The 17,866-nt window shown below is 32.4% G+C and overlaps 1 protein-coding gene across 5 annotated transcripts in view; it reads right to left on the bottom strand.

Moving 5' to 3' along the window:
- Positions 1–17,866, bottom strand: part of Argk1 (Arginine kinase 1) — a 137,853-nt gene that overhangs the window by 8,631 nt on the left and 111,356 nt on the right. For 4 of the 5 annotated variants that reach the window (XM_074137127.1, XM_074137126.1, XM_074137129.1 and 1 more), the window contains 2 exons: positions 4,272–4,450; positions 772–950 (listed from right to left, as the gene is read on the bottom strand). In XM_074137127.1, coding sequence (XP_073993228.1) covers positions 772–950; positions 4,272–4,450 — 358 coding nt within the window. Of the gene's footprint in view, positions 1–771; positions 951–4,271; positions 4,451–5,509; positions 5,654–17,866 lie in introns of those variants that run through there. The other variant, XM_074137128.1, reaches the window with a different exon arrangement.

Genomic DNA, 17,866 nt, shown 5'->3' with positions numbered 1-17,866 from the left:
TTTTTGTGTACCACCAAACAGCAACTCGCGTACCACAGGTTGGGAAACGCTGAATTAAGATATAAACATCAGGCAGAAATTAATTTCTTATGTGATCAACTTCATAAAAGAATAAATGGTATAGATCTTGATCTATGAATAGATAAAAAAAAAGGGGAAATATTTGTTGAGGTCAATAGAAAATAGTGTAACTGATTTTGCTAACTTCATATAATATTTTCAAACTGTTCGGAAGCTAAATCTGTTTAATGTAAGAATCATGTGGAACAATATTTGGGCAGAATATAAGTTAGTACCCAGAAAGCTATTGGCTATTTCTCTTGGTTTATCAAGGTCTGCTTTGTGTATTACACAATTGGGCCGTAAGACTTTGTCATCAGTTGCCAGTGAGCTGAGTGATGCAATTCAATAGCGCAGTGTTAAAGATGACTGGTCCAGTATCAACAAGAGGTTGTAGCAGATTTCGAAGCCTGATAAATTAGTAGCTTGCACAGCCCTGAGAGAGAATTTTACAAGCACATTGCTATGAACGGGTTCAACCCAGTTTCACTGCTCTCCAAATTAATTAGAAGTGCTTTTAGACAGCTGTAATAGCCTCTTATAAAAATTTAACTTCTTTTGATCCATTAATATATCTAAGCTTTCGTAAAGAAGTGAACTTCAACTTGTTCACTGTGGCCCACTAATTCGTTTTTAGCTTTTAAATTTTGTAAGATATACATTTAATCATAGCTTCAGAATAGTCAAATAAATAATAAAAAAATAGCCTACAGCGGGGTCAAGATTTCCTAGAGAGTCAACATCGCCCCAATCCTTGGCTGGATGCTTATCAGTCTTCTTAAAACCACCATGGTAATCTTCAATAATTGGATCAAAGAGGTCTGCAAATACGGTGTATGCTTCAGCATCAGGAGCATAGATACCTACTCCGGAGTCATGGTTTTCTAGACCTGTAAATCAATAATGAAAAAGGTATTACACTAAAGTACGATGAATCAGTTCTTAGTTTAGATAACCTAGCAATAAACCAGAATGTAATCAATACAAAAATTAGGCCCTTAATGACGTGGGAGAGAAAAAATGAAATAAATAAATAATGGCTTAGCATGAAATAAAAGGGAAATTGCGACCAAAAAATATAAAATACAAAAAAGGTGCCATTACTATACAAACATGAAATTAAATAAAAGGTCCTATATACAAATCCATAACAGTAACTACAAATTTTGTAATTATAGTAAAATGGAACTATTTATAGCTTATTGCTTTCATCAAATATCACGAAGATTCATTACGAGAAAAAAAAAAGTTTTATATTAGAGAAGATATGTACAAATAAAATTCTATTACAAACTCGTGACTGATAATAAAACTGTTTTACTTAATATTTATTGACTAACAAACAAATTTATTTTGTTATAAGTTTTCTGTTTTAATGATAAGTCACGCGACGTTACAAATACATAAATTCAAGTTGGATGACTGAATTTTCGAAAGGGTTTATTTTATTTATATCCATATTTTTGTTTAAAAAGGTATCTTTAGGTTACCTTAAGGTTAGGCTTTCTCTTGTATAATTTCAATTGAAAGACATAACAAAGTATGGTTCCTCATACTTTCGAGTTAAATTTCGAAATTGAATTTTTGCTGTAAATTTATTGTTCGAACCTCTGACCCTTAGAGGTTATTTTGAGGCCCCTTAACTTTTACTGTAAAAGGTATTGGGGCAACAGTGTAAATAAGAAGAAAAAAAAAGGGTTAAAATTAGCCTTTAACATTGACCAAGTGATAAATGTAATCGGCTTGGGCAATACATTTATCAAGAACTATAATTAGAAGCCCAGAAACAGTTCTACTCAATAAACCAAAGCCTAATGTTAATGAACAAATAATGTTCTCTATACTCTGTGTTTTAAAACATCATTACTTTTAAAAATTAACGCTATTTATTAATAATTTTAGCCATTGGAAGGGAAAAATTTTATGAAAAAAAAATAAATAAAGTATCAGTCTATTTCAGTAACAAGCAATAACCCAGCAGAATAGATAACAGATCAAAAATTCATCACATTCGGATTTAGATCATCAAAAATAACCTGGTGGCAGATCAAGATGGCTTTACGATATTCCCTTTCCGCATCAGGGAATTTTAAAAAAATTTCTTACAAAATGGTTTACAGAGAATATGATGGCATATTTTTTGAATTTGGTATTTTGGTAGCACCAGATCAGTTTGAAGGAGTCAGTTTTTTAAAACGTCGATATTTGAATGAATTTTACTAGACTTAGTGACTACTGGTCTTATTACCGAAAATTTACTACAGGTTAGTGCCCGCAAAGCTAAGATTGTGTTATTGAGTTCGATTCCCAGTCTAGGGCCTTGGATTTTACTTAAGGGTTAATATGAAAAATTTATGGTTAAGTACGTTTCCTAGTCGCCTCCTATGCACGACACTGATTTGGCAGTTTGTCGTAAAGCCTGCCTGAACAAATAGGCTTTACTCAATTTTTCTTTTTAATATGGCGACTTTTCCGGGGCTCTACTCGGGTTTGAAGCCTTATTTTAGCCTTATTATTCACAGTTAATTATAGATTAAAATTCGAGTGCATAATATGCTTAAACGGTGCATGTGACGAAATACCCAAAGCTTGGCTTATTGCCGATATTTAACAACAAACCGTCAGGGAAGAGATTAGGCTAGTTGACAGCATGATAAGCCGGAGTTCTCGGGGTTTAAAATCCAGCTACCTTTAAATCTTCTCAGGAGAGGCTCTACAGCTGATTATCTGAAGGATGGAGGTTCACTGGAGGGAAGATTCCGCGGATGCAAATGACTCTATGGTCAAAAAATTTACAAAGCGTTCCCAAAATAATGTTGCAGCTCTTTTACAATACGATGGTTGAATAATGTCATCAAAGAAAACTGAATTAAACAGGGTGTTCATTTTAAGACGGCTCAAATGCACTTCATGCTTAAACGGTTTATCTGAGCAAAAAAATGGTAGAGGAAAAATTTGTTGCCCGTCATCTCTAGTTTCAGAATATGTGACTTGATTTTAGATTCCTTGGACGCGCGTCCAAAAGTAATGGTTTGCTGTTGATCCCCAATTGTAACAGATGTAAAATTAATTTTTAGCCATTTTGCGTATGCTTGAGAACATCTAAAGCTCTTAATATTTGATTTTTCTTAGAAAAATCACTCGGAAAACGACTTATTTCCCGATATTAAGAAAAATACTAGCTTTACTGCCTTGACAATATTTTTAATAGAAAGAGGATGAAAAAAATACATAAAAATGACCTATCGCGTGCTCTTCTTTCTCTTTGATAACAAGTTAAAAAATTGAAATATGATTAATAAATACCAGATTTCGAAATGGCCTAGCACCTTTCATTTGGAAGATATCGAATTGCGGTTTCCGGTTTCTATCATAACTTTTTATTCTCTTTAAAACTGTGTATACGAAAATGGGGGTCAACTGCGAACCCTCACTTTTGGTCAAGCGTCAGTCGCGTATACGGGCAGGAATCTAAAATCAAGTCACATATTCTGAAACTAGAGGTGGCGGACAACAAATTTTTCCTCTACCATTTTTTGCTCAGATTAACCGTTTAGGCATAAAATGCCTTTGAGCCGTCTTAAAATGAACACCCTGTATTTTTCTTAAAAGTAATCTGGTGATTAGGAATTGGTAAACTTTCTATAAGTTTTCTACTGGGGCAAGTTTAAACTGAGGTGTTTAAAGACTTATTTTCCATTAAAAAAAAAAAAAACGTATGGAGTAGTTTTTCAACAACGCCATACCTCATTTAATATTATGTCCGTGTTACCAAATAATTCAGTAAGAAAATTTGTCGTTATTATTGGTTCTATAATATTTCAGTAATTACTCAGCTTTCTAGAATAAATTATTATGGTAAACCTATTTTTGGGGTTCTCATCAATTTTGAAAAAGATCCCTGTTATTATACAATTGTTAAACTACAAGTATATGAAAATTTCATTAGCTAGCAATGTACTATTTTTAAAATGTCCCTGACCGAATATTGATTTATGGATTCATTTTTACTGATTTTAGAATTAAAATTAAGTCCAGTATTGTATAATAAAAACCTGACACTAATAGTGAGTACAAAAATCTATTAATTTTATTTTTAAACTTTTAGTCAATTCTTTCTATTGAAGATTCATTTTTCTTTTTATCTTTTATTTTTTCAATATTTCAAAAATTTAATTTAAATAAATTCAGTAATAATAATAAATAAATACCCGATTGAATCACATCCAACAGTGTTGAACCGAAAGATGGTGTCTTGAGATTCTTTAGTTTGTCAAAAACTTCCCTAGTAAGATATTTCTTCAATAATGATTTCGAGTCGGACGCTTCTAGCTTCTTGAAGCCAGATTCAAGTTTTTCAAGTACAGCTGCATCAACCATTCTTGTATTTCTATAACAAAGAAAAATATAAATAATTTTTTGTTTTTGTTTTTAAATAAGATTAAAATGTAAACATTGTAGGCAGACAAAAGTGCAAGAAAGAAGGTTATAAAACATAGAGAATTATGGGTAATTAATATTCAACGTATTATTGAATAACTTATTTTTAGAAGAGGAGTTATCTTTTATTATTTGAATCGAATACGAGTTCTTCATAGATTTCTTTTTAAGTACACTACTTCAAGCCCCTCCAAGTTATAGATTCAAGATGAGAGCTTATCCATTTTTTTTTTTGTAATTATTATTTTAAACGAAGTAACTTTTAACAAACCTTTATAGATAACCATAAGATAACCATCCTCTGCTTTCTCATGTAGAAACCAGTCGCAAAAACCCTCTGTGAGGAGGCTGTATTACTAGACTTTTCAAAGGGAAGATACAATGAACCTCTATGGCCCATCTTATATCCAATAATCATAATAACAATCAAGAGTGGCGTAACTACCTAATCTGAACGAGTTTATATCATAATTGTCGCAACCCAAAATGCTGAACTACGTTCAGTTTCAGTTTCAATATAATCTCCAGTTTAAAATGAAATAAAAATTTAAAAATAATAATATGAATACTAAAATCTAGCACTAATTTGGTAGAATAAAATATTCAAAACAGCAAGGATTTTGAAGGATACGTTTTTCTGGTAATAGAAATTTTACATTACATATTACTCAAAATTCTATAAAATCAAATTGTTTATAAATTCAAAAGTAATCCATACTCCAGCAAATTAACAATTTACTTAACAATAAATTGTGAATACATTCAAAGTGCACTGTAGTATGTATGTACTTACGAGACCATACGACAACATAAGCACAACTGAACCGGCAATAAAAGTTTTTTTAAAGGGCGTAACATATTTTTGTTCATGACCTCATTGAAAATTAAATTACCAGTGCCTACATGACTGGGGGCCCTTCCCACCTTTTATAATTTCAAACTAACACTTGCATTTTTTACTTACAACTACAATTTACAATAGCCTTCTAAAGAAATTAAAAATTAAAACCTTATACAAGGTTCTGGAGGTGGTACTTTTGCTTTTAAGATATGCTTCAAAACCATTTGATCTTGCAATCCATTGTATCTCAGGCGTACACAATTTTTGTCCATTTTTTTTAAATTCCAAAAATTTGAGAAGTAATTAATAAAATTATTTTTGAAAGCTAATACAATCGTTTTAAAACATCTACTAAGCTATTTCTTTTAGTTAACTAGTAACGAAATAAAATCATGTGTTTTACAGAATCTGGTAACAATTATCATTGCGCTATAATCGGAAGTTAAATTTAAATATTATTTTAAATACCCATATTTTTTTTTCTCTCCATTATTACTGAATTACCAATTTTTAACATCAGTTTAGAACCGATTTTTGGCAATTAATGTAATTCTCGTTATTGTTAAAATAATCTGGCAATAACTTAAACCTTCAGTACAAAAATTAAATTTCATGGAATCCTTATTTCCCCTAACTTAGAAAGTACATAATTGTAATCGGCGCAGTAAATTTAGATAAAATCGTTGATTAAATTTGTCTTAATTATAAAATGAAGCAGTTATATCATTAAATAAATCTAATTATTTTTCATCATACATCTCAGGAAAGAAATTTACATTGGAAGATCGTGTTATAATACAGAGTCCAATTTTTTGTTAATACATAAGGAAAATACAACAGAAATAATAAAAATAAATAACTCATGCTTTATTTCTTTTATTTACTTGCCCATTTTTAATCTTGAATTTTGTATGATTTCTACAAAACATAGAGCTGATAGATAATGAATTGCGTGTATAAATTAATGTATTATTTAATTTCTGAGGCAGAAATCCCAACATTCTGCTTAGGCAACGAATATTAGCTGGATTTAGAGTTCCACTCATTTATTTACTTTTTTTAAAATTAGGATTCCTGAAAATGGTGTTAAATAAATCAATAAAATCTCTAAATGAACAAAAAAAATTTTAGAACTAGCTGTCCAAAATGGAATTCAATGGCGGCGACAAATAATTGGCATGACAATCGATGAAGAAAAAAGAAAATCTAAACTTAATTGTAAAAAAAAACAAAACAGGTTTGTACATTATTTATACATCAAAAGAATTATTTAGTTGAAACATTTACTATCGACATTAATTTACTATCGATAGCAATTTAAGCTTCTTTTTTGAAAGTGGTATTTACAGCTTTTGTGTGCAGCGCTTTAGTAAAGAATTAACCGCAGTAATTTGTACTTAACTTAGAAAAATGAACATCTGGAATTTCTACTAATATATTATTAATTCTGAATATTTATATATAAAGTAAAAGTAAAGTAATCGCCTATTTTTTCAGGCGGGGCTTAACGTCCAACTACCATTTACTGGGTGTAGTGGACGGAGGCGACTAGCAAACGTACTTTACTATTTCTCATTTAACCATTAAATAAAATCCAAGGCCAAGACCGGGAATCGAACCCAGTACCACAATGCATATTAGCTTTGCAGATCTCGCCTCTTAACCCGCTCGGCTACCGTGGCGTCTAATAGTATATACATATATAGTTAGCATTAGCATACTGTAAACTTGCGACTTTTAATTCTAAATATTCCTGACAAATGAATTCTGGCTGGCTATAGATTTTGATGAATAATTTTTTAAATAAATAAATAAGGTTTCAAAGAACAGAGTTCTCTCGTTATTAATAAAAATGCCATCACTATAGGCAACTAATGAACAAAATGTCTAAAGACAGCTAACTGGATCCCAACTCCGAAAATTTTAAAAATCAAATCATTAAAATTTGAAAACCATTTGTACACGAATGTTCCACCAGATAGCACTAACAGTTAATAAAAACTACAACTAAATAGAATGATATTTAATAAAAAAAATATAATATAATCAAAATTTCAGGGAGTATATAATATATATAATTTAAACTGCCATTTATCTTCATTTATAAAACAATACTGTTACTAGCCAGTATATTTTACATTGAATGTTACTGTCGTTAAATAATACAGACAGTCTCTGTTATGTACCACCATAATATTAAATGATTCTCTTGTTTCATTTAATAAAACCCAGACCAATTGGTTTGTATTTACCCTAACCAGCATTAATGCTCCTACTTCTAATTCCACTTACTGCAATAGTTCATTTATAAGTTTTGTTTTACAATACTTTGTATTATTTCTTTTTCAGAAGAATATTCCATTATTGTATTATTAATGCATAATAGTTTCTCTGTAAAGTACGTATCTAGAAAATATTATAATAATTATATATTATATAATATGAAATGAATGAAGAACTATATTTTTCTGGTTAAAAGAAAAATAAAGATTTAAAATGTAGGAGAAAATAATGAGTTGTTAATACAAGGCACTATTCGAGAATGAATCCAAAGAAGATTAAAGTGGATTCTCTTAAGAAAAATTCTTGTTTAGGAATGGGTTTGCTAGAAAAATTTATTTGCTTAAGGTCGTAATTAAGTATTAAAATAATTTTATGCTCTCTGTTTGCTAAGTTCTTTATAGTCACAATGCAGCATGCATCTTTTATTGGATCATGTCAACATTTATTGGCCAATCTTTTAGGACAAATCTCAAAGGATAAATGAAATACATTTAAACTTTTTTTTTAACTGAAGAATTAAAATTTTATACTCAAGATATTGCACTTTGTATTTGTTATTATTATTTATACTTCCTTAATTTAAACTCTAATTTGTTAGCTTATTGTTTAGGTCAGGTTTTATTGTTCGAGTTTAAAACATCTTACTTAGCACAAAATTTATAAACAAACTATGTAAACAGTTTATTTGGTTCCCATTAAATAGTATTTCTAAAGGACAATCCCAAAAAAAATTTACTTATAAAGAATTAAGAGGAGCTTTCATAGAATTTTTAAAGATGCTTTTAAATTAGACAGATTTTTCTTCATATCAGATTGATCAGACTTGAATAGATGTAGGGTGATATTACTGTAAAGATTATTCTGACGTAGAGTGATATTACGGTAAAGATTATTCTGACTTAGAGTGATATTACTGTAAAGATTATTCTGACGTAGAGTGATATTACTGTAAAGATTATTCTGACATAGAGTGATATTACTGTAAAGACTATTCTGACGCAGAGTGATATTACTATAAAGGCTATTCTGACGCAGAGTGATATTACTGTAAAGATTATTCTGACATAGAGTGATATTACTGTAAAGACTATTCTGACGCAGAGTGATATTACTATAAAGGCTATTCTGACGCAGAGTGATATTACTGTAAAGATTATTCTGACGTAGAATGATATTACGGTAAAGATTATTCTGACGTAGAGTGATATTACGGTAAAGATTATTCTGACGTAGAGTGATATTACTGTAAAGACTATTCTGACGCAGAGTGATATTACTATAAAGGCTATTCTGACGCAGAGTGATATTACTGTAAAGATTATTCTGACATAGAGTGATATTACTGTAAAGATTATTCTGACATAGAGTGATATTACTGTAAAGACTATTCTGACGCAGAGTGATATTACTATAAAGGCTATTCTGACGCAGAGTGATATTACTGTAAAGATTATTCTGACGTAGAATGATATTACGGTAAAGATTATTCTGACGTAGAGTGATATTACGGTAAAGATTATTCTGACGTAGAGTGATGTTACTGTAAAGATTATTCTGACGTAGAGTGATATTACTGTAAAGATTATTTTAATAGTTCTTTAAAGAGAGTGGTTCCGTGTCTTCGCCGGGTCTTACCCAAAGAAGACAATCCTGGCTTCCTCTTTCTTGCTTCTTTTAATCGGTAAATAATCGGAGATATGTGACGGATAGTCCCCTAGCGCTGCTGAAGGGGGCCACCTTCTTCAGGCCTCTGCGGCTTGAGGGGGGACATAATAATCGGTAGTTGATCCCTTAATCCTTGAGACGGTCTGTTGTTTTGACCAATTCAGGTAGCAACCTTTCTCTGCTCCTTTCATGACCCAGCTTGGGACCCGGCTACGATCAATGGTTAATGGTACAAAATTAACAATGGTGGTTGAAAGAAGACGGTCAGGAAAGAAGAAGAGTTATCTTGAAGAGATAACTTCTAAAGTATTTTGGAAAATAAGGGACTGGAATTGTCTGAGGCCAAGAATTGGCCAGGAATGGAGTTTTTTTACGTCTTAAATTGCTATTCAAGCTACTGAAAACTATTTTGTAACATGAATACAATATCTAAAACTTTATTGGACACTATCTTGTACAAAATGAGATGAGGAAAAAAAATAATTTTCCATACGATAGTATAAAAACCCCAATCTATTAACCTAATTCAAAAGGTTTGGTTTCAAGAGCATATAAATCATGCTGACGTGACGAATGACCATTAGTTGCGAGGATTCTATTCCATAGCAAACGATTCTCCTAAACAGTTCTCTAATCTAGACCAACAATATAAGAGGTGGTATAAAAAGTGCCAATTGGACAACACCTACTCTTTTTTATGAATTATTATTTTTTTTAATTGGTTCTATTACATTCAATAATTGTAGTGACTGAAAGCTTTGTCGTTTTATAAAGTGCAATTTGATTCAAGTATACAAAACACAATTAATGACATAAGTTATTTATACTTCTTAACATCATTAGATCTTTCATGAAAGTTGAACAGGTTGTAATCTCCTTTTTTAATTCTTGAAGAAAAAGTAAAAGGGCCTCAACAAATGTTAAATAGGGTTTTAATCATTTTCAGGATGCTTAGATAAGCAGCGTTCAAGCGGCTTTATCTAAACATTTCCATTCATTTCTGATCTTAACTTGTCTCTCTTTTGGAGGAGGAAATGGAGGATAAGGGACCTCTGGGTATCCCTACCTTCAACAACAACTTCACAGTGATCTTGCAAACCCATAGGGTTTGGCCCAATAAGTTTATTTTTTAATGGGTTTTTGGTATGGAAAACAAAGGAAAAATTACGCCGGAAACGATAGGTTGCCGTGTGACATCCTAAAGTAAGTAATTTCCTGAGCCACTTGGAACTCTATGGCACAGATGTAAAACCCTATCGTATTCTGGGGTAATTTGCTAGAGAGATTATAAAATAAAATATACAGTAAGAATGTGGACATGCTGAGATTGATTGACACAAAGGTTGGGCATTCAGCCAAGCTCTGACATAAATCGAAAAATTTAAGGGGGAATCCCTGATATAGGTCAATTCCATTGTGATCCACTATCTTTGGCAATTTTGTGCCCAGCAAGTTTCCACTGCTATGAGATTCGCAGAATAAAACTCTTTTATTTGACCGCACCGCTTCCACAGAACAGGACCAGCCCAGATCCTGTAATGTAATCTACCAATCATTGTCTCTGATATCAAAATTATCCAGACAATTAAGCAAACACCAAAATGAAGGAAGGTTTTCAAGGAAAAAGACTTCTGTTATCCTCTTACTAGTGTTTAACATTTCGCAGGAAATCCTACTATATTTAACTATTACCAAAGAAGAATAGAATTATCATTTAATTTAAAATACAAGTCATAAAAAGTAATAAAAATAGCCACAATTTTAAAATGATGATTTAATACTTTTAGGTTTATCTGTTTACTAGGAAAACATTTATGACTCGGCTGAACATTCACTTTTTACAATTAGTTAAATTGCAAACATTTTTCATATTTCGTTATAATTTTATTCATTTAATTACACTTATAGGGAATGAAAAAAAAGGCTCCTATTTTCAAAATTAAGAATTATTCCGAAATTTGCTGACCCTAGAAGTGAGTCTACAATTAAAAATTTCGTACAAGCAAAGATAACTTTCAGATTCATAACATATATATGAGGCTAACTCCTCTCCCATTCGATGTACAGCGTCGAGACCCCCCAAAGGCACATCTACATAAAATTCCGAATCGAATGACACCTCATTCATGAAAATCGGTTCGCGCGTTTAGGCGCTACGTTGTTTACAAAAAAAAGGTAACAACAACAAGAATATTTTTTGTAAATGCCGTTATTGCCCATTTTCAGCAACGTATTTCTCAAAATCTATTTAATCTATGTTGTTGCAAAAAGTTCCAGTCATAAAGGAGGATTTGCCCTACATTTTAAAAAAAAATTGGGAATTTTATCTTTTATAGAAAAAGAGAAAAAAAATTGTCAAAGTTGGGTGGTTTTTCAAATTTATACTTTTTCGCGCAGTTTTTTGACGATCAACCACTTATACAACTGTCCTACCGGACAGATTTAAAAAGTAGATAACCGCATCTTCTTAAGAATAAACAGTTTTAAATTAATTAACCTAATTTTACAAGGTGTTTCTTCGACTAAAAAAAAAATAAATAAATAAAAATACTGAAGCTAGTTTAACACTTTTTACCCACATTGATTTTATTTTAGAAAAATAATTATTTCTGTAAATACATGCGGCTATTTTTTTTTAGAGTACCTACAGCGTACTCTAAAACGCCTCAGGGTCGTTTGAAAAGTCTGTGCAAAGTCAGAGAGATAGCACCACTGGCGCGTATCGAGGTTATGTTTAGTTAATAGCATCTCTTGGAAGAACACACACCAAGTTTCAGCCAGATCGGTCTATTTCTTTGTGTTTGGCATTCGTTTGAATCGAGGAAGTCGAGTGATTTTCAAAAAATGGACGAAAAAGAATTTCGTGTGTGGATTAAACACTACTTTATGAAAGGCAAAACGCCTCAGGAGACTAAAGAGAAGCATGATAAACATTATGGTGACTCTGCACCTTCGATTAGAACAGTTTATAAGTGGTTTCAAAATTTTCGGAGTGGCCATATGGGCACAAGTGATGCTGAACGTTCTGGACGCCCTGTTGAGGTTACTACTCCAGAAATCATTGATAAAATCCATAATATGGTGATGGATGACAGAAGAGTGAAGGTGCGTCAGATTGCTAGTATTGTGGGCATTTCGAATGAACGGGTACATAATATTTTGCATCAACATTTGGACATGACAAAGCTATCCGCAAGATGGGTGCCGCGATTGCTCACGCTTGACCAAAAACGAAATCGTGTAAGGACGGTTTGCAGCTGTTCCAGAAGAATCCTCAGGACTTTAAGCGTCGTTTCGTCACTGTGGATGAAACATGGATACATCACTACACTCCTGAGACCAAAGAACAATCTAAACAATGGGTTACCAAGGGGGAATCTGCGCCAAAAAAGGCGAAGACCGTTCCTTCGGCCGGAAAGATTATGGCGACTGTCTTTTGGGATTCGCAAGGAATAATCCTCATCGACTATCTGGAAAAGGGTAAAACTATTACAGGTGCATATTATTCATCGTTATTGGACCGTTTGAAAACCGAGCTGCAAGAAAAACGCCTACGATTGGCCCACAAAAAAGTCCTTTTCCATCACGACAACGCACCAGCTCACACCTCGGCAGTTGTGGTCGCAGAATTAATGGAAATAGGGTTCCAACTCGTTTCACATCCCCCCTATTCTCCAGACTTGGCTCCCTCGGACTACTATTTGTTCTTCAATATGAAGAAATGGCTGGCGGGAAAAAGATTTTATTCAAACGAGGAGGTGATTGCGGAAACGAATGGCTATTTTTCAGACTTGGACAAATCCTGTTATTCGGAAGGGATCAACAAACTAGAGCAGCGTTGGACGAAGTGTATAAGTCTAAAAGGAGACTATGTTGAAAAATAAAAAAGGTTTACCCCAAAAAATTAAGTAGTTTTTATTCTTGCACGGACTTTTCAAACGACCCTCGTACAATTCTCTGAACAGTAATAAAAACTATCACTATTCAAAAAAGCTACCATTAAATTTTGAGAGTAAAGCATATTCATGAACAACTCTAAGTAACGGTTGTTTCTTTGAATAATAATGGTTTTTATGCCTTTTGAGACAATCGTACTATTTTGTAGATACTTGAGAAAATGAATTGGGTGATAGTATTTTTGAAATAGCTAAGGAACAAGATATAGAAATTTTTGCTAGCATTGTAAAAGTGCCTAGTGAAATGGTAACTAATCCCAGGTTAGAGAGAAGTTAGAGCCATAGCTTTTTGATATAGGAGACACGTACACAGCAGACAGGCGACAAAAGAATAGTCTGCAAAAGTTTTTGTGTTATAGAAAGAACAGGTAATGAGTCATCAGGAATGGTCTTGAGAACCTGAAAGCATAACACCAGATTCTTAAGATGACAAAAAAAATTAGAAATTCTTCGGCCAGAAATGAGGGAAACTTTCAGGATTTACCAAATTTTCAAAGAAAAACCTTGGGAATTTTCGCTATGTTGAAAAATAAAAAAGGTTTACCCCAAAAAATTAAGTAGTTTTTATTCTTGCACGGACTTTTCAAACGACCCTCGTACAATTCTCTGAACAGTAATAAAAACTATCACTATTCAAAAAAGCTACCATTAAATTTTGAGAGTAAAGCATATTCATGAACAACTCTAAGTAACGGTTGTTTCTTTGAATAATAATGGTTTTTATGCCTTTTGAGACAATCGTACTATTTTGTAGATACTTGAGAAAATGAATTGGGTGATAGTATTGAAGCGAATGTTCAACATAGTCTCCTTTTCGATTTATTATACGTATCGAAAGTAGAAACAGTTTCAACTGATAAGGTTATCGATTAATTGGAAAACAAGTTTTGATAAAAGCTTTTTTGAATTTAATTTCTGAGAATTGCGCTGCAGTTATTCAATTATAATTGAAGAGCTCGGTGCAAAAAGGAGTTATCTACAGTTTTTTAAAATTTTTAGTAGGGACAAAAAACTAAATATGCTTTAAGATGTATTCCTTATGTTGTGTCTGCTGTAAGGATTAGTTAATATATTGTGATGGGGTCACTTGGGGCTCAATTTGAACTTTCTAGGGCATTTTTTATTCCTTATGTTGTGCCTGCTGTAAGGATTAGTTAATATATTTGGGGCTCAATTTGATCTTTCTAGGGCATTTTTTTAAGCTTGCTATAAGCAAAAGTTATTTTGCAGCTAACTCTTTTTTGCACCAAAATCATAATTTTCAGTAAAACTTGAGTACATATTAAGTACTTTAGTCAACAGATTTCTTGTTTTTGAGCTTTTTAAGTGGCATTTTGTGTCTTGTCGAAGCGAATGTTAGATATACTCGTCAAAAAGAAAAATAATAATAATATCTACCTAATATAAACATTAAATTAAGCTAATATAAAAATTTTTGTTTGATTAATTGCGTCATCTTTTCTGTTTGGAGCAAAAGAAAGTTATCTGCAGTAGAAACCTCATTTTTGCTCCAAATCTTATCTAGGTTAGAGAATAAGTAATAATAAACGAGTCTGCATAAAGATTCGTTTATGCACCAAAAGATGTAGAATTGAACATATGTTACAATAAGGGCTCCTTTTTACACCAAGCTCTTCAATTATGTTCTTACGAATTCTAACTAATGAAGTTTTATGTATCTATAATTCTGATTATAGGTGATCGTCTAGTGAGGTTACGGCATTGCGTTGTACTATTATTTTAACAATACATTCAATGTAAGAACCAAAATAAATTAAAATCTCTTTTAAGGTTTGGATACTATAAGTGTGTAAGTGACCATTCATATTATAAAAATAACTTACTTCCTGCAAGAAAAAAAGAAAAAAAAATTAAGGCGTTGGTCTTACAAGGAAATGAATCGAGTAATATCATTATTTAATAGGAGTTGACGACGTATGGAGGTACTAATAATCTTACAGAGAACAATACCATAATAAATAGATATATATACACAGCATCCTAGACTGATTCTCAGACAGTGAACAATGTTAGCAATGAGTCCCCCTCCATGCCCGGATGTAGTTCATCAGACAGTTCCTGTAACTCTCTCAGAATGAATCACATCGTACTTATTCGTACAATCTCATTGAATTATTCCCCTGTGACGGAAAAAAGAACCTTCTCAGTCCATTACTTAATATTACACAACACACTGTAACAAAAAAAAAAATAATAATAATGTGAGTTATGATTCTTCTGTTGGTTATAGAAGTGTGGTAATGATGCTTCTCTTTAAATCGTAGACGCCAAGTTTCTAGATAAAGTAGCATAATATGCGGTTCTTATCTACGCCTTAGTGCAGCTATAAAGACAAAACATTTACAGCAAGAGGCACGCGCTAAAGTAATAATGCTAGAAAACTATTGCACACCATTCGACTCTTTTGCTGCATAGGTAAAAACTAGCAAATTTGTATAAACTAATCGAAAATTTGCAACCACATAAAATACTATTGTGGGAAATATGATAAGTTTTCTAAGATAGAATTGGTCAATTTTTACCAGCAAACAGAAATTGCCAGAAGAGCAATCAAAAACTAAACTTAAAACTTTTCAAAAGAAAATCAGTGAAGTCCATTTTGAAAAATACTTTAATTATTTCAGAAGGAGTTTAGCGATGGGCTGCCACCTGATATAGATTATCTTTAGAATGAGAACGGAGCAAAAATACAGTGAAATAGTACTAATATCCTCGTCCTGCTAAAGTAATTAAATAAAGTAATTAAAGAAGTCACTCGATAGAAGCGAACATCCCACTTTGTACTGAGTGCTTAAACCAGTAAAAATTAAACAAAGAACCATCAAAGTATACCTCCAATCTATTTTACGTGACGGTTCATAGTGATAAGTCTGTGTATTCTACGAGGTCTGTAAATTAAGTAATGAGACTGATTTTTTTAAATTTTTTTTATTTAAAAAGAATTATAATTCATATATTGTCACCTTCAAAATAACTTCCTTCTGAAGCCACACAGAGCTGGAGATGTTTCTTCCACTCCTCATAGCAGTGCTCGAACTCCGATACTGGAATAGCCTTCAGCTGGTCGGTTACAGCCGTTTGAATGTTTTCGACTGTCCCAAAATGAGTTCCCTTGAGGTGATTTTTCAACTTCGGGAAGAGAAAAAAAAGTCACAAGGACTCAATTCAGGCGAGAATAAGGAAGCTGAGGAGCCACAGTAATGTTTTTACTGGCCAAAAACTAGTTTATTGAAATTGCTGTGTAACAAGCGAGCATTATCGTGATGCAACACCCACTTTTTTCTTGATGTTTGGTCTCGCACGAATGACCCTTTTTCGAGAACTTTTTCAAGGAATCTCTCGGTAAAAGTGTTGATTGACCGTTTGACCTTGAGGTAGAAACTCTTTGAGGACGATTCTGTGGATATTGAAAAAACAAATCAGCATGCATTTGATCTTGCTTTTTTTAGGCCTTGGAGAGGTTGAAGTGTGCCACTCCATGCTCTGGCGCTTGGTTTCTGGGTCGTACTCAAAACACCCAAGACTCGTCACCAGTAATGACACGTTCCAGAAAATGGGGGGAAACTCATTTTGGGACAGTCGGAAAACATTCAAACGGCTGTAACCGACCAGCTGAAGGCTATTCCAGTATCGGAGTTCGAGCACTGCTAAGAGGAGTGGAAGAAACGTCTCCAGCGCTGTGTGGCTTCAGTAGGAAGTTATTTTGAAGGTGACAATATAGAATTGTAAATCTTTTTGAATAAAAAAATTTAAAAAAATCAGTCTCATTACTTAATTTACAGACCTCGTATTATATGTATATAATAATTGAATTACATGATTATTTGTTTTTTAATTTGATGTATTAATGATTTCCCCTATTAAGTGAAAGCCTCCTATGAAGTGTAAAACAAGACCTCAGAAGCCTCATTGGAAAAGTCTCCCATAATTCAATAAATAATTTAAATTATATATTTTAAGAGAATACTCTTTAAATTATTCCATTACAGTGCATTCTGTTTTTTTTTTATTTTTTGCCAAACAAGGATAGCTATTTTGGATGCAGGTTAGTAATAATTGAATTGAGGTCAATAAATAGCAGTTTGTAAAGCTCTAAACTTGAATAAAATAAGGACATAAAACTTAATTCAGCACATGGTGCAGCACTAGAGCGCTCTAGCGGTTTCCCCAAGTAAACTAGTGTTTTCTGGTAAAATTAAAAGAGATAAATAAAAGGTGGACTATACCTTACACACGATTGGTAGATTGGAAGTAAGTAATAGGAAACTGGGTAGTAAATGAGGATGTATGTAGGATGGTACTTGGTTGGGTGTATACTAGATAGATAAATTATTGTACTGAAGAAAGACACTAGGGAGGTTAGCTTCAATTGAACCCTTTATTTTGTTTCTAAATCAAACCAACCCTAATCAAAGGCAATCTATGTTGCTGTAGTAAATCTTGATCGTATCCAATTAAACAAAGGCAATGGGGGAAAAAAATTGACAGCATTTTAATCAATTGATTCAATCACAGAACTAAAGAGAAGTAAAGTCACTGAACAATAGTAACTATTATTTATTTTGTATTATGGGAGGTTACTTTTTCTTAGCTTAAGGTT

This window comes from Rhodnius prolixus, unplaced genomic scaffold (genome assembly GCF_049639745.1).
Source record: "Rhodnius prolixus isolate KJV_2025 unplaced genomic scaffold, Rpr scaffold_5, whole genome shotgun sequence".
Taxonomy (NCBI): Eukaryota; Metazoa; Arthropoda; class Insecta; order Hemiptera; family Reduviidae; genus Rhodnius; species Rhodnius prolixus.
Note: the sequence above shows the minus strand (reverse complement) of the source record. Positions and strands in the feature narration are given on the sequence as shown.